Source organism: Pyrus communis, chromosome 16, assembly GCF_041283825.1.
Source record: "Pyrus communis isolate YQ-2024b chromosome 16, ASM4128382v1, whole genome shotgun sequence".
Classification (NCBI taxonomy): Eukaryota; Viridiplantae; Streptophyta; class Magnoliopsida; order Rosales; family Rosaceae; genus Pyrus; species Pyrus communis.
The window spans coordinates 5,298,859-5,317,746 of record NC_142580.1 but is presented as its reverse complement, the minus strand read 5'-3'; the positions used below and the strand labels follow the sequence as shown (position 1 = coordinate 5,317,746).

The 18,888-nt window shown below is 37.5% G+C and overlaps 2 protein-coding genes across 2 annotated transcripts; one reads left to right on the top strand and one right to left on the bottom strand.

Moving 5' to 3' along the window:
• Positions 1-2,424: 2,424 nt before the first annotated feature.
• On the bottom strand, positions 2,425-4,842 carry LOC137732167 (NADPH-dependent alkenal/one oxidoreductase, chloroplastic). The gene is made up of 4 exons (XM_088687717.1): positions 4,321-4,842; positions 3,455-3,778; positions 3,174-3,333; positions 2,425-2,808 (listed from the first exon to the last, which is right to left on the bottom strand). Exons 1-4 carry the CDS (start codon positions 4,738-4,740, stop codon positions 2,543-2,545), a joined length of 1,170 nt encoding a protein of 389 aa, XP_088543843.1. The 5' UTR covers positions 4,741-4,842; the 3' UTR covers positions 2,425-2,542.
• Positions 4,843-5,020: 178 nt separating this feature from the next.
• LOC137731118 (Nucleic acid-binding, OB-fold-like protein) lies at positions 5,021-7,858 on the top strand. Its single transcript, XM_068470210.2, has 3 exons — positions 5,021-5,160; positions 5,656-5,889; positions 7,335-7,858. Exons 2-3 carry the CDS (start codon positions 5,667-5,669, stop codon positions 7,523-7,525), a joined length of 414 nt encoding a protein of 137 aa, XP_068326311.1. The 5' UTR covers positions 5,021-5,160; positions 5,656-5,666; the 3' UTR covers positions 7,526-7,858.
• The last annotated feature ends 11,030 nt before the right edge of the window (positions 7,859-18,888 follow it).

The following is an 18,888-nucleotide window of genomic DNA, read 5'->3' as shown; positions in this document are numbered from 1 at the left end:
AGGGAACCATAACAAGAGGGCAGACAATTTACCTCTACTTACGATTAGGCAAATAATTATATCTTTTTTCTTTAACTGGAAAATAAAGCGGACGACCCGCTGTGCACGTCAGCTGTCAGGGACACACCTGTGGTATGTGCGTGTGCGCATCAACTATCAAGTTTTTCTATATATTTTATCATTATTTTGTCATTATTGCTAATAAAAGTTCAAATTTGCGTCCTTTTTATCATATAAAAATATTTAAATTTTGATTTGAACTCATATAACGACAATAATTAAAATGCCCTTAATAATACGGTGTGTCTTAATTTGTTTTGTTTGTTTAGAAAGTTATAATCAATATCCCTGTGGAAAAATGAACCAACGGTTCGATATTGAGATCAATACTCAAAAATTCGTTAAGGTTTTTTAGCCAAAATGATATTTGAGATTTGTATAACACATCACTTTGGTTCTTGAGATTGAAAATCAATAGAGATAGTCCATGATTGTCCACCATCCATTATTTTGGTCACTCCGTTAAGTATCCTAGAGCTCTTGGCCGGAAATTTGGATAATTTTCAAAGCTTTGTAACTCAATCATTTCTTAACCAAATTCGCCCCATAATATATCAAAATGAAGATAAGAAAGTGTAGAACAAGATTATAAATTACCCAAACTTGGTTAAGAAATGATTAAGTTACAAAGTTTTGAAAATTGCTTAAACTTCCGGCTAAGAGCTCCGTGACACTTAACGAAGTTTTTAATGGAATGACTAAAATAATGGATGGTAGACAATCTCAGAAACCATTTCTATTGATTTTCAATCTCAGAGACCAAAGTAATGTATTATGCAAATCTTAGAGACCATTTTGACTAAAAAACCATTCGTTAATATATGCGTACAAATCGATATTAATCTTGGTAACATCGATGTGTAATGAGTAAGAAGTTATATTAAGTTCAAAGACTATTGACACCCCTCAACTTCTACTACTTAGTGGTGTTAGCCCAAAGTCTTACTTATCAATTATGAAAATCTCTGTTGTTCCTGACTATCCTCACACTAGGGAGTTTATATATGACAATCCTCGTAACTTCGTTAACATTGTGCCTCCACGTCCACTAAAACCCTTAATATATTGTAATCGAACTAGGAACCTTAAATATTATAGTGTCAAATGAAATTTTTGAAGTGCTAATAACAATTTTCATTACAAATGATTTCTACCAATGTTCTATCTCGAGCCTGCGCAATTCTACTCCAGCCTATAGCCTCTTTACTTGTCCGATGGTAGTAAATTCGACCTTTGCTCACATTCCTACTCCAGCCTATAGCCAATTTCTAGCATTGCTAATTGTGTTAGCGTCATGGAAAAAATTGGTGATTTATTAAGGACTGAGGCATTAAACCTTACAAAGCCGGTCAACAGTTGCCCGGTATAGAAGGTTTTAACTTTGTGGGAGTACCATTGCCAAAGAACCAAGCAGAAAATGTATCCTTCGAAACATTTTGTCAAGATTTAGTAGCTTCATATTGGCATTATCATGTTAAGAATGAGTCTCACTTTGATAGAAGGAGGGACCTTGCATGGGCTTATAAAAGGTTGTATTAATTCATGTATTGCCAATTGATTTTATGGTGGAACTCCAACTTTCTTCATGATATCAGAACAGGTTATCCCACATGTGAAACCCAATGGCTACATGTGATCCACGTCATCCTATTGTGTTGTTCACGTGTTAGGCTTGAAAATTCGTCATACGTGAGGGGTCGTATTGAGAATGTGTCTCACATTGATGAGAGAATAGACCTTATATGAGCTTATAAGAGGTTGGGCTACTTCCTATATTGCCAATTGATTTTGTAGTGGAATCTCAACTTTCTTCACGGTATCAGAGCTAGGTTGTCCCATGTGTGAAACCAAATGGCCACACGTGCTTCACGTCATCCTGTTGTGTTGAGAATGAGTCCCGCATTGATGCGAGGAATGACCTTGCATGAGGTTATAAGAGGTTGGAAAGGTGGTTGATGGTGATTTACGTGCTATGGGGATCAAAGCACTGCACGTTGTTGATTCCTCCACACTCCCTTCTACACCAGCAAGCCACCCTAAGAGATTCTACATGATGTTGTAAATTCTGCAAGAAAGATCAGATCAAGGAGAAGCAGGCATATGGACCTCGCAATCCCGAATTCAGAATCATCCTTTGCTTTTTAAGCCTAAATAATTCACCGGCTGAGTTCTAGTTCAAGTCGAATTTGGGACTTCGCTGGCTCTTTCTATTACTCCTGCTATGTGTGCTTCTTTATTTCATACACAATAAACTTCCCTTGTATTGTCAAGGGTATCTAAAGTCTCTTCACCTTCGACAGATTTTGTTAATTTTCTAATCGCTTCAAGCGAGGAGGGTAGGCAGTAGGCTGCTTTGGAGTTGGATTTTCTGCATTGATAAAGAACATCTACTGCCAATATGAAACAATACATATTACAAAGAGAGAAAGAGTACATTCATATACACAGCAAAATATGGCTCAACTTTTTTCTGTTTTCCTTCTCATTCAATTGGATGTATGACTACCTTTCCAGTGGCCCGATTTGTTTCAAGGTAAGAGAAAGCCTCCACAAGCTTGGCGAAAGGAAAGGGCCCTTTGGGGTCTATCACTGGCTTCACCTTCCCACTCTCCAAATACGGGTTTAATTTCTTCAGAACTGCACCGTTAGAAGTAACTACAAATCTGAAACCTGGAGGTGTTACTGCACCTGTTAAGGCAACCACACTGCCACCTTCTTTCACCACCTTCACTGCTTTATCACATTGACCTGCCATTATAAAACGGGGAATGAAGTTGCTTTCAGATCTAGGTTCAAAATGAACAACTATTGCTATTAGGTTGGTACACATTTTTTCCTATCAAACTTCAGAAACAATAGCTGAGCTGGATGATTTGTCAATGGACTTAAATCAATAACCAGAATTATAAGGACTATCGTAAAAGTAGCCATCGTTTTTAGATTGATATCAAGTTATATGGAAAAAAGAAAAGAAAAAAAAAGAATGACATTTTCATTTGAAAGAACCGAACATTGTAATTCTAGATTGTTGTCATCTTTTGTTGAGGCCATAATCATGATAACACACTCATCCACTGCAATTAAAAAGCCCTTGTTGTTATGGAAACTCTTACCAATAGCATCATAGACGACATCAAATTTTTCTGGCAATTCTTCGAAATTCTCTTTAGTGTAGTCGATTGCTAAATCAGCGCCCAAGCTCTTCAACAACTCCAGCTTTCCAGTGCTTGCAGTGGCTGCTATTCTTGAAGCTCCAAATACATGTTTGGCTAGCTGTTTCGAGTTTAAACCAACAAATGTGACTCAAAAGGGAAAAAAATAAAAGTATGAAACATATGATTTTGTCAAGCAATGCTTTCACTTTAATCATGGGCGGAAGAGAATGAATTGGTACCTGAATCACCAGGCTTCCAACTCCACCAGCACCATTTAGAACAAGCAAAGATTTACCGGCAGAAAACCCTGTCTTTTCAAGACCCTCATAAGCTGTCTCGATTGCAAGAGGAAGGGAAGCAGCCTGAGCAAAATCCAGATTCTTAGGCTTAAGTGCCAATAACCTCTCTTCAACAGCAGTGTACTCTGCAAGAGAGCTAGATTGTTTAGGGCCTTCCAAAGCTTTCTCGTGTATGTCTCCATACACTTCGTCCCCCTCTTTAAAGTCCTTCACTTTACTGCCAACCTTCACCACCACACCTGCGACATCATAGCCTGGAACGGTCTGCAGGGAAACAAAGTGAATTAGCCCTAGAGTTTATAGCGTCATTCGAATGAAGCTAACACGAGCAGTATCATATAGAAAATTAAGGGAAAAGTAGTAACTTTTCTTCTTTATCCACTTCAATTTGACAAGTAAAAATAAACCATTATTCTAGTCACTCTTCCTCAGTATCAATCTTCCAATCTCAACAATCACAACAAACATTCTGAGAGCAACACAAATTCCAGATATCAAAACACACAACAACCACAATTCACAGCTTTATGGGATCGTCTAATTCTTAGGATTGGATTGCCTAACTCGTTAAATTCGAGGTATACTGCAGATAGAGGTGAATGATTTTTCGTTTTGTGAGAATTGAAAGTGCTAAGCTTCCTAAGTGTGTATTCCATCAACTTCCTTCAAGTCGGACAAAGTTTATTCATTTCTTCCTTCGACATACCTTGAATATCGTGACTTACCGAAATCCAATCACTCCAAACACCAAACCAACCCTACATATGTTAAAAAAAAACTTCTTGTTCGTCAAAAACCGAAATTACCTGGAGCGGAGAGTCAGTGTTCTTGAATTTTCCCTGCCTCCTCTTGAAGTCAACCGGGTTGAGAGCCGCAGCGACAACCTTAACCAGAACCTGGTCCTCCAGCAACTCAGGAACCGCAACTTTGTTGTCGAATTTCAAAACATCAACACCCCCGTATTCCCCATATACCCACGCCTTCATCTCCGACGGCACAACCCCGACCTTTGACACCTCTGCCGAAGCAGGGGCTGATTGGGAACTGGCAGACACTCTCAGAACAGGAAAACCAGCAGAAAGCTTGGATCTTTGGGTAGTCGAGCTTTTGGGTACCGCGATTCTGTTGTTACTTTCCCGGAATGTGAAGGAAAATTTGATAGAAAATTGATTTGGGGACGTGAGCTGAGAAGCAGTGGAACTGAGAGCGGGGGTGGTGGTTAACATTGTTGTTTCCGACCTCAACCTTAAACTGCTTGTCTCTTTCTCTGCTCCCCTTCATATGGCCATGTGTTTAACTTGTTTTTATGTCCGTGCGGGGTAGGACAGAGTACGTATAAGGTGTGGTCAGGAGCAGGATTTTCATATACAGTCCACCAATATCGTCGCGCCAAAAGTACGGAAGACGCGACTCGGAAACGCGACTTAAGGGAAAAAAGTAAACTACGTGGACGGCCAAGATATCTCGTGATGGGATTAGGGATCGACGGTCAGGAACTCAGTGCTGGTAAAACATAACCCTTTTCTACTTGGGAGTTTGTTGAGAGCCGGCTGAGAGTTGTGGCGTCCGCGGATTTCTATTTAGTCAGATCTTCGCTCTTTTCTCTCTCTCTCTCATTCGTAGGTTGGCTTTCTACTTTCTTGGAGGTAATTAACCCGATCCTTGTTTCTCTTACGTTAGACTCAGATGGATCGTTTGTTTTTTCGATTTTTTTGTATTTTTGTTTGAAAAGTGATGATTTTGTTAAGACTGTAGTGTGTTTCTGACCATTGTGGAGCAATTACCGTTCCGATCCTTCGTTTATCGTAGATATTCTCTCTGATCTGCTTTGTAAATCGAGAAATCTCGGAAATTTATGATTAATCTTTACTTTTTGTATATTTTGATTGGTTGTTGAAAATCTAGAAGAAAATAGGATTTGATGAAGCTTCATCTTTTCGTAACAGTAGATAATGAAGATAAATTAGGGATCTTTATTCAAATTGTTTGAAGGAAAGCCCTTGTTGAAACCAGATAAGAAATTAATTGAATTGGAGTCATATGAATCTTGTTTGAGTCATATAATTTTCGAATTTAGATTATGTTTATTGAATGTGTTAGTTTTAGTGATTGAGCATTTCGTGGGTGTGGATTTTGGGTAGGTTGTGCTGCAATGGCTGAAGCAAAACCAGGATTGAGGAAACCAGTATTCACCAAGGTTGGCCAGCTCCGCCCAAGTACTTCTGGGCACACTCTGACAGTAAAGGTTGTCAGTACTAAGATGGTGTTACAGAAGGGTCGTGCTGATGGTCCTCAAGGACGCCAAACGCGAATTGCTGAATGCTTGGTTGGTGATGAAACTGGTTTGATTATCTTCACTGCTAGAAACGATCAAGGTGTGTAGTTCAAGTTTACTTATTATTCTTACCGGTGAACACAAAATCTATGCATTGCGGTTGCTGGATCAACATCCAGTGTCTCCTAATCTATGCATTGCGGTTTTCTGAAAATATCAGAAGTTTGATTTAAATCTAATGGATGGTAGGCATGGATTTTCGGTTCCTGGTAACTAAGTTGGCAGTGATTGCTTGCATCACTCCGATATCAGTTTTCAGTTGATGTTTGATGATGTGATTAGGAAGTAAGTGGTGTTACTTGATATCTTTTGACAATAGTGCTTTTGATCCTGGGTAACAATATTTTAGATACAGGATGGGGATACAAGTGGTTGCAAGCTGGATTAACTATAAATTGTGTTCCAAACCACATGCATATTTTTTTATTGAAATTGTTCTGGAGCAATATGTCTTCTTAGTCTTAAACATGGGGTAGACGGATATGCTAGTGATACCATCTACGAGCATATATTTTACATACATTTCAGTGTGTAGTTTTTGCTTTTGCTCTTAGCTTGTTTAGTCTTCATATTCTGAGGTTTTGGGTATTGAATTGCATTTTTCTTAAGATGCTAGAGTTCTGTACGTTGAGAATTACATTGATCTTCTTATACATGTGTAGTAGGTGATGGCCGTAATTTCTGAGTGTGCTCATTAAGACGTAATGCTTACTACTGCATATTTCAATGTTCCTCCATGCATATCTTGTGTCCTACTGGGAGCAATGGTTTGGATCCATGGAATCCAAAATGATACCCTATGAAGTAGGGTTTGTTTCTTCAAATTATATTTTGAAATTTGAAGTACTTACTCGATCTATATGTTTGTCTTAAGAATAAAGAAACACCAAATTAAGATTTGAATGATCAACCTTCCTGTAATGTCTGAGCAGGGGTGAGCGTCCATTCAAAACCTATTCTTTTTGCTGGTGTTTCAGTTGAACCAATCTTTTTGAGTCTATCCAAGACAATTGGTCTTGCCACATAGCAAATCTAATTCACTTTGTGATTGGACGGTGCCAGTTTTATCTTTGGGTTTTTTGGTTCTAGGTCTAGTAGTAATTCAAGAGTAAAAACTCCATTAAAAGATTTAACACAGCTCACTTCAAGAAAGCTCCTGTAATGGAATCAAGGAGGGAAATCCAGACCTAAGATAAAGCAACAAATAAGCATGAAGGTGGCTGCCGGGGCGTCGAAAGAAATGACATACTGGAAACTGAGAAAAAAAAATCTTTAAAATTAGGAATAGTAACGTATATTTCTCAAAAGCGTGATCCGTGGTGAACAGTTTTGAACCCTTTATAAAAAAATTTACAGCGTATATCTGAGAATTGATGTCTTAATGTTGGGTGTATATTGTATCTCCACTCATTTGATTTTGCCTCTGCATTATATATAGTACACATTACCTGTTATTAACTGATATGTCGTGATGATGTTGTGTAGTGGACTTGATGCAAGAAGATTCTACCATAACCCTAAGGAATGCCAAGATTGACATGTGGAAAGGATCAATGAGACTTGCTGTGGACAAGTGGGGCCGTGTCGAAGTTGCTGAACCTGCCAGTTTTACGGTTAAGGAAGACAACAACCTCTCCCTTATTGAATATGAACTTGTCAATGTTGTTGAAGAGTAACTTGTCTGGTGGAGTTCGGTTCTCTACCTTGTCTTAACCGAAAAATAAACACAACCGGAAGTAAAAAGTTATGTGCTTATATGGGGCATCTGATCTCCAAAATGTTCCCGAAAGTTCACTTTTAGGAAGAAGAAATCTTGAAACTAGTACCACCCGAGTCTTTTCTTACGTTTGCAGCTAATTGTGATGGAGCTTTGGTTGGATTGCCAATTAGATGGTGATGGCTGTAAGTTTATGATCATGAGGGAACTGGCTTTCTCTGTTTTACAATCTATTTACATTTGGAAAGTACATATGGGATTAATATTATGCAATGTTTAATACTTTTTGTAACTTCGCGTGGTTTCGCTGCGTTATTTCTGCATTATTTCGTATGTTTTAATTCGTGTATGCTATGTGTCGAAAATTATTTTGGTATTTGTGAAAGTTCTTGAAAACATTGGTTTTAGTCCCTATGATCTGTAGAAGTTATAAAACATGATGGATCTCCCTTGAGGGTTTCCGACAAGGAACGAAACATGGTAGAAAACATGCTCCTAAGGTGGCGGGGGTTTTCGTTGTGACTTGTAATTGCTTTTAGAGTTGGAATAAAGTGACGGCGATTTTGATACGTGTTATCTAATGTAACCCATGCAGAAATTGAACTTGCACTTGCAGGTTGTCAACTTCTGATGTTAGTTGAAGTCGCATTTTAATATTTTTTTTTGTTACATCGGAGAGAATTGATATTTGAGGCCGTCTTATGACACGTTTTAATTATTTTAATTCTCGACTTCTCTTATATTATGCCATGTTTACTAACCCAAGATATCAAAAACTCACATGATTCCTACACTACAATTCCATAATGTAGTATATGAAACATCAAGAATTAGATTATTACGGGTAGTTGATCCCTTATTCTGACTACTCTGATTCATAACTTCTTCAATTTTAACCAAGTAAAAATGCTAATTTTATATATTGCATTATTCCCTATCTCGTCATGCTTATTGAATCACATTTTTAGTAATGCTCAGAGTCTTTTTTTTTTTTTTTTCGATGAGGCAGTAGAGGCCAGCCGTGATTCACAGCACATCACATGATTGGCATTAAACTAAACTAATGTTATACCAACATTTAGGCAATCAGAAGCAGGTGGATCAAGCATTAAACATATCATTAACTAAACATAAACTTAGTTAAAGGTTCTTAATCCATTGATTGGATGAGAAAATTATCAAATAGCTCCAAACAGAAGAAACCATGACAAAAGCTTATCCACCTTATTCTGCAGGCAGTTGGAGTTGTACCTGCCCTACAAATGCAACTAGAAGTCATTGGTCTTTAGTTGTTAGAGTGAAAACAGGATTTTGAGGATTACGAATAAGTGGGAATGAGTTGCCCGACACTTTAGGGGGATGTCCTACTCGGACTCCTACTCACAAATGGTTGTTTTTGCCTTAGTGGAACTTCGGCTACATTCCACATTCCAATTCCATCTAGTAATTGAGAGGACCACTCACATCACATGACACATAAATTAGGGTTATCATATGAAGATATGAGTGTGTGCATGGCATTACGATTGACAGACATCACACATGCAAATACACACACACACACACATATATATACGTGTGTGAATTTTGGGAGATTTGGGGTGAGTTTTGATCAATAACTGTTTGATATTTGATGATCTTAAGAGATTTGTCCGTTGTTGTCTAGTTTGTTTGATGTTCTCACTCTTATCTTCTTGTTACATGCAAGAGGAGGACATTGTCATTTATAGTTTACAATTCTAATTCATAACCTAACAATATCATATATTAGATATATATCTTACACGAATAATAAGCGTCTTTTTAGGATGTGCTAATTTCTTGTTTAATTAAAGGATTTAACATGTACTTGTAACCTCAGCGATTGGAATAATATGATCATTTTGTACACATTGGTCGCGTCCACGTCTAGTGCTTAGGAGTAGATTAGGTAACTCTATCTTATTAGATATATTCAATGTATGTTAAAATAAGAAATGTAAGGTGAATTAATTATAAATCCAACTTATCTATTTTGATCCTACCATTTTGTTGGATTTGCAGTTGGTGATAGTGTCGGTTAGTTTCTGAATGATTGAGCTTACTAGCTGCTTTGGGATCGATCTTCTATTAATCCTTTCGATGTTGCACTTGCACTTCTGAGTGCTTTTGGGTCGAATATAAAGTCATTGCCTGACTGGGGGTCTGCTAATTGATTATTGTGTGGCACAGAGAGAGAGAGAGAGAGAGAGAGAGAGAGAGAGAGAGAGAGAGAGAGAGAGTCTGTAGACTGGTAGTGCGGCCATGTTTAATATATCATTCTTCTCTCCTCTTTAGACCAAAATTATAGGTGGCCATTTTAAAATCTCTCAACGGATCATTTGGCACATTGAATCCACACGGATTTCTTCAATCCACCGTTCTTAATTACTGAAGAAAAAATAAAAAAGGCACACTCACGACGTCGTCTGGTCTTTAGTAAACCCTAAAGTAGTAAAGTCCATTAAATATCTTTAGCAAACCGAAGATCTTGCTATTTCATAACCACAATATATCCAGATCCCATTTTGCATTTTTCATTTTAATGGTTCATATATCCTCAAAAATCAAACACTTGTTGGAACGCACAAAAAATAAAAGCTACCATGTCTGTATATATTGCATTAAAGTATCAAAGTTAGGTTTTATGGGTTTTTTTAGCACTTTGATGTGAGTTTTCTCCTACCCTCGTTCTCGTTGTGCTTGTATGCATGCCATTTAAAAGAGTTGTCAATTTGCTTTCTTTATGAGCAGAAAAAGTTGGCTTCGTTTATGAGATCACTGCATTTGGGGAATTAGATCATGGAGAGAGAGAGAGAGAGAGAGGGTCCATGCATGCAAAATCAATCAATTTCAAGCCCTCAATTTGATCCATACGTTCACGATCCCAACTGTTGCTAGCTTGTTATTGAAATTTGTAAACTATCTTCTGCGATGGGTAGTTGGGCATGAGCATGTATATTGTTTTGATTGAGAAAATTTTAGTAACGCAACATGATCATGTTGATCACTTTCATATGAAAATATATATTTTATGTATATGCGAACTACATCTCACTTTAATAACAATCTGACTACGTATGTAATGAATTTGTTATGTCACACATTCGCCACCTAGTGTGTATAACATAATGTATAAGGTGACGTCTCGAATGTTCCGCACCTCCTGTATATTTTGTGGCTACCATTTGTCGCGTTCTCCTAGCCCAAATGGTCACTAGCATTAGACCAGTACATAACGTTCTACTTTTTGTAAGAGTGCCTAACCAACCAAGTTATCATACTCCCCTACTGTAATTTTATGATGCCATTATGAAGTCATCAGGATTCTGAAATTTGTTTTGATCAGTCTATTACATAGTGGCTGAACTAAAGCTTGGCTTTGGATAGCTGACCCACGCTTAATAAATGGACATGAGCTTTTTTTTCAGTCAAACCATACAGCATAATGTTCGGTCGAAAGAACAAATAAAAAATAATAAAGAAAACTATAGTGATTTGTCTTTTACAGTAGCTTTAGTTTTTTATTTTCAGAAAAAGAGAAGAGCAACTTACAGAGACACTCTCCTTAAAAACAGTATCATTATATGTGGGCGCAGCGCAGAAGCAGTTGGGTAGAATATCTTACTTAAGATGACTGCCACTTTGACTTCAAATTCCCGATAACCATGAGTTGTTTTCTCTGCTGAAAACGTCTGTCCATGTGAGAGCACATGATGATCGATCGGGTCAAGAGTTTGAATTCGAGATCCAAATTTCTAACCATGATGCTGCTCTCCTTAATCCCTACTTAACAATAGATTAATATGAAAGTTTATGATTAATTTTATCGTAATGAAAGATAAAAATAATCGTCAAGAATAAATTAATCTTCTCTGGAACTATATAAAATTGTCAGCCACAGTGTGAAATTAGAAATGTCTTTCTAATTTTATCTGCAGCTTTATTTTATAAGATTATCACTCAACTGCAGGAGCATAGGCCAACCACTTCAATAAAAAAATGAACGCTTTCACTTGAATGTCTGTCTGATCCATGAGTATGGCATGTGGATAATGATTGACGGTAGGTCTGAAGAACTTGGGTTTTTTTTTTCTTTCCTTCTTTTGTTTTTGCTTAAAAATGTATGCGCGAACGGTTCTTCTGGGATTTAACAGAACATGAGTCTACTTCAAGCCCTAGTGTACATTAAAAAAGTCGTATTCAGTACACGATTTTCCTGACATATGGGGCAAGGTGAACGCAAGAATATTAAGGGTTATTCCTCTTTATCTCATTTTCATATTTTCATACCGATGCAAGAATATTGTATTGCGTTCATATTTTCATCATGTGTTGAGAAAGATAAATAAATGAGATCATGTATATCTAAAGCTCTACCCATACAGCAATTCGAGATATTGATTTATGACGTGGGACATATCATAGACCAGTTTTTTCAAAGGAAAAAAGATGCAGAAACAAAGGATCGATGTCTGTGTAATCGTAATGCGGGAAGCAATGAATATTAATTCCACGTTTCTCAAATCAAACACCGACAGAGACTTTGATCAAATACATAAATAATAGAAATAAAAATTTCCGCTAGGATCTGGCCATAAATAATTCGAAACCAAATGAAGTTATATATGTATGAAATGTCATCCGGTGCAGAAGAAGTATATACAGTAAAAGTCACACCAGAAAACCAAAGTTGTAACATGGATTAAAGTTGGCCCTGTTCTATTCCCCGATGGACTGAAATCAGATATTCGAAACCCTATTCAGCGTAGGCACCAAAAAGTTGACTAGCACATGCATTTACCGGCAATTGATTAACTTCTACCTCTAGTCTACCCAAGCTTGATGTTCGGGTGAAAGATTTTTATATGACACATAATTGGTTATTGGATACTTCATTTTTCCTTCTGGAGAAAACCTATCAAGAGGTATACCACGATATTACCTTGGTGGCAACTTATATGTACTTATAACATCATTAGTTACATAAGCATCAGTAGTAATTACCTCAGGGATATTCAGAAAAGACGTATTGGACGACGGCACTATTAAGCTAGAGAGATAAAGGAAAGCATCTTCGGCACAAGTCTCGAGGTTGCTAGCTTCGGCAGCAACCTGTGGTGAAGTTACCTCAGGTTCTGCAATAGCTGGCTGAACAACATAAGGACTCTCGACATATTCCTCTTCGGCAGTCAATAGCTGAGCACCTGTAGTAGTCTAGGCAATAAGAGACCAAGGTTCTGCAACATCAGGCACGACATTGTCACTGTCACGGTGCACTCCCCCTAAAGTAATTACATATGTACATCCAACCACCCAACATCACCATCAAGATCACAAATACTAGTATTCTCCCCTATTGTGATCGGAAGGTGATGATATCGAAGTATAAAAATATTCTGATTTAGAAAAAGTCACATCCATGGTTACATACATGTGCCGACTTTCAAAGTGGTAGCATTTATAACCTTTTTGTTGGGATGCAAACAAAGACACATCAAATAGCACATGGATCCAATTTACTACGATGAATCTTGTGAATATAAACATACACTACACATCCAAACACACGAGGAGTTAGGATATTGGTGGATACTATAGGAACATGTTCTGTCAATACTTGAAGAGGTGTACGGAAGTCCATAACCCGAGATGGCATACAATTAATCACATACACAACATAAATAACGACTTCAAGCCAAAAACGTTTAGTCACGAACGCACCAATAAGCAAGGCACGAGCAGTTTCCAAGATATGATGATTCTTTCTCTCAGCAACCCCATAGTTGCGGAGTATGCAGACATGTAGTTTGATGAATAATTCCACAATCTTGTAGAAACCGGGATAACTCAGAATTTATGTACTCTCCACCATTGTCAGAACGCAAAACTTTAATATTAGAGGAATGCCGAGTTTTAATCATTTGTTGAAACAGACGAAACACATCACAAACCTCACTTTTATTTTTCAACACATACAACCAAGTCATACGAGTACAATCATCTACGAAAGTAACAAACCACCTAATTCTTGAAGTAGTACTAACAAGGGAATGCCCCTACATATCAGAATGTACTAGCGCAAATGGAAAAGATCTTTTATTCATACTTGGAGGGAATGAAGCACGATGACTTTTGGCTAAAATACATACTTCACATTTCAATTCTGAGTCCTCATTACCACTAAACAAATCAGGTAATATATGTTTCAAATAACCAAATGATGCATGCCCCAAACGACGATGCAATAACAATACCTTTTGTAGATTACTATTACATGGCGCATGAACAAAATTAGCTCTTCCAGGAACCACATCATCCACATAATATAGCCCCTCTCTCTTAGTGCAACACCTAATGATCTCATTTATCTGAATATACTGAAGCAAGCAAAATGAAGGATACATTAATACAACACAATCCAAATGTTCAATGACTTGAGGTACAGACAATAAGTTATAGGACAATGATGGAACCAATAAACAATTATGTAAGGGAATAGAGGGTGTAAGAGACATTATTCCCGCTCCAACAACATCAGCAGTAGTATCATTGGCAGTTGCCATACATTTTCTATGAGGATCTTTCATAGACTGAAACAAAGTTCTATCATACGTTATATAATTCGTTGCACCAGAATTTAAAATCCAACATGTATTGGTCATTGTAATCACACGATCGATAATAATACATGGCAATTATGGTACCAAACAAATTATGGAACCACACACTGCAAGAAACACAGAGAGCAACACTTAAAAACCAAATTACACTTCCAATCCCCTATTTTCCCTTTGTCATGATCAATAGCACACATCATAAATAGAAGGGGACAACCTTTTTTTTTTTTTTCTTTCCCTCGCAACAATTTAGGAAGCAGTAAGAAAAACACACTTGCAATTGTGCACGACACAAGACGTTCCATACTGATTGCACAGCACAAAACAGCAAACAGAATTGCTGCATTACAGACACACGACAAGTGTAGGAAAAATGTCACATCCCAGACCGGCTCTGCCGTAACATGATATTGTCCGCTTTGGGCCTCGACTATGCCCTCACGGTTTTGTTTCTGGGAATTCAGACGAGAATTTCCCAGTGGGCCACCCATCATGGGAATGCTCTTGTCTGAACTTGCTTAACTTCGGAGTTCAGATGGAATCCAAAGCCAATGAGTTCTCAAAAAGCCTCGTGCTATAGGAAGGGGAGCATATACATATAAGGCAGATCACCCTTCTCCGTTGGTCGATGTGGGATGTTACAATCCACCCCCTTAGGGGCTCGACGTCCTTGTCAGCACACTCGCACCACACGGCAGAGTGGCTCTGATACCATTCTTCTGTCACATCTCAGACCGGCTCCACCATAGCACGATATTGTCCGCTTTGGGCTCCAACCACTCCCTCACAATTTTGTTGCTAGGAACTTACATGAGAACTTCCCAGTGGGTCATCCATCCTAGGAATGCTCTCACCCAATCTCGCTTAACTTCGGAGTTCCGATGGAATCCGAAGCCAATGAGTTCCCAAAAGACATCGTACTATAGGAAGGGGAACATGTATATATAAGGCACATCATCCCCTCTCCGTTGGTCGATGTGGGATGTTACAAAAAAACACATCTGCACTGGTACGGCAAGAGCAAGAAATACAACCCTTGCAGATTTCACTTTCTTTTTTTTTTTTTTCCTTCTTTTCCTTAGCAACAGTATACATTAGGGTTAGGATACACCAAGCTATGATGCCAAATAAAATTTCACGGCTTAATTTTCATGTATTGCATAATTTGGTATATAAGTACATACAATCCTTGTTCTCCAAGGAAAACAAAAAAGGGCACTAAGAGATATCCTTCCTAATAAAGGATTCTAATATTTACATTTCTATTTTCTAAAGACTCACGACAATAGCCACTTAGTACTACGATCTAGTGATATTCTTCTTCACTTGTAAGTAAGAGGGATTAAGTTCGATTCTTGTCAAAAACGAGTTTGAACCACATTATGCTAACTCATTGTGAGTCTAAGCACACCCTCTCCCCTTTAGTGTAAATATTTATTCCACAAAAAAAAAATAAAAAAATAAAAAAAAAAACTACTCATGGCAATAATTAAGACTCCACAGTTCTTGCTCTATTAGAATTTTAAAATCACTTGAATATCGAGTAACTTGGATCAAACGACGTGATCAACAATCCATTGATATTGACAATGAGTTTTACAGATTCTTCCTTGCCTTTGTCTTCCCTGCTTTTATATGGAAGTTGACCAAAGCACTCTAGCAGCCTAGCTCCATTCTGCACATCTTTTATAAAGGTTAGCAATATTCTCTACTCTTCTTTATATTTATATGTTTTTTCTCTTCTGTATGATATATGTGCCTAGGTAACACCAAAACTTATTGACATAGGAAAATGAAAGCACATGATTTTCCACGTCGAAATTATAACGCGATGTAATTTTTGAATTATAAAGTCCCACATTACTGATGTAGTTTTGTCACGCATGTTCGATCTCTACCAATTAAAAATATTAATGGGGCCATTCTCATCCACTCTCATTTGTCAAAAACCCTAGCACCAGGTCCAGTTCAGAGAAAAGTCTTCATTGTTCACACATAAATCATATCTATCAGTTGGAAAGCCTGTGTCCGTTCACATGTGTATACAGTGTATTGTTTTGAGCATGAAATACGAATAATTCAATAACTTATGAAGCATGCTGAAAATGAAAGATAATTAAATATCAAGTGACACAATCACGTACATTCTTGATAACGCATGTCGAATATTGTTGAGCCTTTGCAAAACGGTGTAGATTTAAACTTCGTCGATGGTTAATTTAATATCTAATCTAACAAAATCTATCGTTGTCATTTAGTATTGTAGTCTAGTGATATTCCTATACACTTGTAAGTAAGAGGTGTTAGGTTCGATTATTTCCAAAGGCGAATTTGAACCATATTATTGCTAATTCATTGTGAAACTTAGCCCAATCTCACTTCTTAGTGTAGATAACTTGTTCAAAAAAAATAAAAAAAAATTCTATCGTTTGATAAAAAATAAAAAATAAAAATTACAAACTAATGATTGAGACACTAATTAACAAGCGATTATGATACTTATGGGTTGGTTTTCAGCGTGGAATTACACTTCCATGTTTGTCTTTTCTCATAAAAAACAATAAATATGACATGCATTGTATTTACATTGTTGAATCATCCCTCGTTATTAAATTTCGACATTAAATATATATAAGTTTATTAAGTTAAAATAGAAACGAAATAATTATTAAATAACTCCTGTTCAATTTCCATAAGACTCGTGGTAGGTTAAACGTCTTTATAGCTGAGACTAATCAACAAATTAGTGCAAAACATCCCCGATCACATTCGATCCAAACATGTTTTCGGGCGCTAATAACAAGTTAGACAATACTCGTTTTGTAATTCCGGAAACACCCCTAGGACTCTTGCTGAAACTACAAAACGTGCCATCCTCACGAGCTTTGGCACTGTCCATGATGTAATGCGGCTCGTGTTAAATCAATTCTAATAATGCATGCATTCCCGTTGGAAAAAGATGGATCACGAAAAGATTCCGGATTACAGAACAAAAACTTAAGCGGCTAAACGCGTCAAAAATTTGTTTTCATAGCGACCCCACAACACCAATCTTGTCCTGACACGTGTGATTTATACGGTTCTAAGCGCTGCCACACCATCAGTGCACTCACTCTTTGCGCTTTTTTCTACTAAAAAAGTCAGAGCTCAGTCTGCAGCTCTGGACTCGTGGACTAATGACGTGGTCTTTCCTGATGTCGGTTTGTCCGATCGATTAAAGAGTAATGTTATTTATATCATGTTTTTATATTATATTTCTATATCATTTTAAGTGGTATCTGATGTAGACAGTCACATCATTTGAAAAATTTGCAAAACCCAAGGAAATAAAGGAGAAAAACTTCTCGTATACCACAATCATCATTTAATTAACTAGTTTTTCTTAATTATTAGTTTGTTAAATAATGAACTAAATTTAAAAATCTAATTAATTCAAATGATGTGACTGTCCACATCAAATACCACATAAGGTGGTATGAAAATGTGGTACAAAAATATGATATAAATAGCATTACTCTTAATTAAATAGATTTACATGGTATGAGTATACTGCTTAAAGAAGTTTCGAGAGAGAGATTGGTTATTATCACTATATAGCTATAGCATACGTTGTTAGAGTAAATTGTAGAAGTATGGAAATATTCAACATACGTACAATCTTAAGTCGGAAGAACTTATGTCTAGCACTTAATTGTCAACTGCTATTAGTATGAATTTACATGAAATTTACAGATTGTACAACAACGAAGACGCTGACAGCGGAATTCAAACCTTAATAGGACGACACGCAACACGAAAACCCTGTTTTTTTAATTATTATATTGCAAACAATATTGTTACACTGAACTATAAACTATAAGAGGAGAAAAAGATTAAATTACAAATTATATTTTTAGTTTTTTGAAGTGGGGTCAAATTACTGTCGAAACTCTTGTATCTTTCAATTTTAGACAAAAGCTTTTATGATTTATTTTGAATAAACATTTTAATATTGTTGACGTGTACATGTTATGCAAGGACAAAATTCTAGAATGTTTATTTGTCACATCCCGGTCCGGGGCGGATCACTTCTCGAGTCCGCTCCACTACCGTAGCACGATATTGTCCGCTTTGGGCTTACCATTCCCTCACGGTTTTGTTTTTGAGAACTCACGAGCAACTTCCCAGTGGGTCACCCATCACGGGATTGCTCTAGCCCCCTTCTCGCTTAACTTAGGAGTTCATACGGAACCCGAAGCCAATGAGCTCTCAAAATGCCTCGTGTTAGGTAGGGATGAGAATATACATTTAAGGATCACTCCCCTAGGCGATGTGGGATGTCACAATCCACCCCCCTTAGGGGCTCGACGTCCTCGTCAGCACACGCGCGGCCAGGGTTAGGCTCTGATACCAAATTGTCACATCCCGGTCCGGGGCGGATCACTTCCCGGGCCCGCTCCACTACCATAGCACGATATTGTCCGCTTTGGGCTTACCATTCTCTCACGATTTTGTTTTTGGGAACTCACGAGCAACTTCCCAGTGGATCACCCATCACGGGATCGCTCTAGCCCCCTTCTCGCTTAACTTCAGAGTTCCTACAGAACCCGAAGCCAGTGAGCTTCCAAAATGCCTCGTGTTAGGTAGGGATGGAAATATAAATTTAAGGATCACTCCCCTGAGCGATATGGGATGTCACATTATT

What these genes read in the sequence shown, in the direction of transcription:
- LOC137732167 (XM_088687717.1), bottom strand. Translation starts at nt 4,740, where the DNA reads ATGTTAACCACCACCCCCGCTCTCAGTTCCACTGCTTCTCAGCTCACG. An exon ending in ACACTGACTCTCCGCTCCAG is followed by an intron (nt 3,779 to 4,320) that starts GTAATTTCGGTT and finishes GTTTCCCTGCAG; the next exon opens with ACCGTTCCAGGCTATGATGT. An exon ending in TGTCGTCTATGATGCTATTG is followed by an intron (nt 2,809 to 3,173) that starts GTAAGAGTTTCC and finishes TTATAATGGCAG; the next exon opens with GTCAATGTGATAAAGCAGTG.
- LOC137731118 (XM_068470210.2), top strand. Translation starts at nt 5,667, where the DNA reads ATGGCTGAAGCAAAACCAGGATTGAGGAAACCAGTATTCACCAAGGTT. An exon ending in CACTGCTAGAAACGATCAAG is followed by an intron (nt 5,890 to 7,334) that starts GTGTGTAGTTCA and finishes GATGTTGTGTAG; the next exon opens with TGGACTTGATGCAAGAAGAT.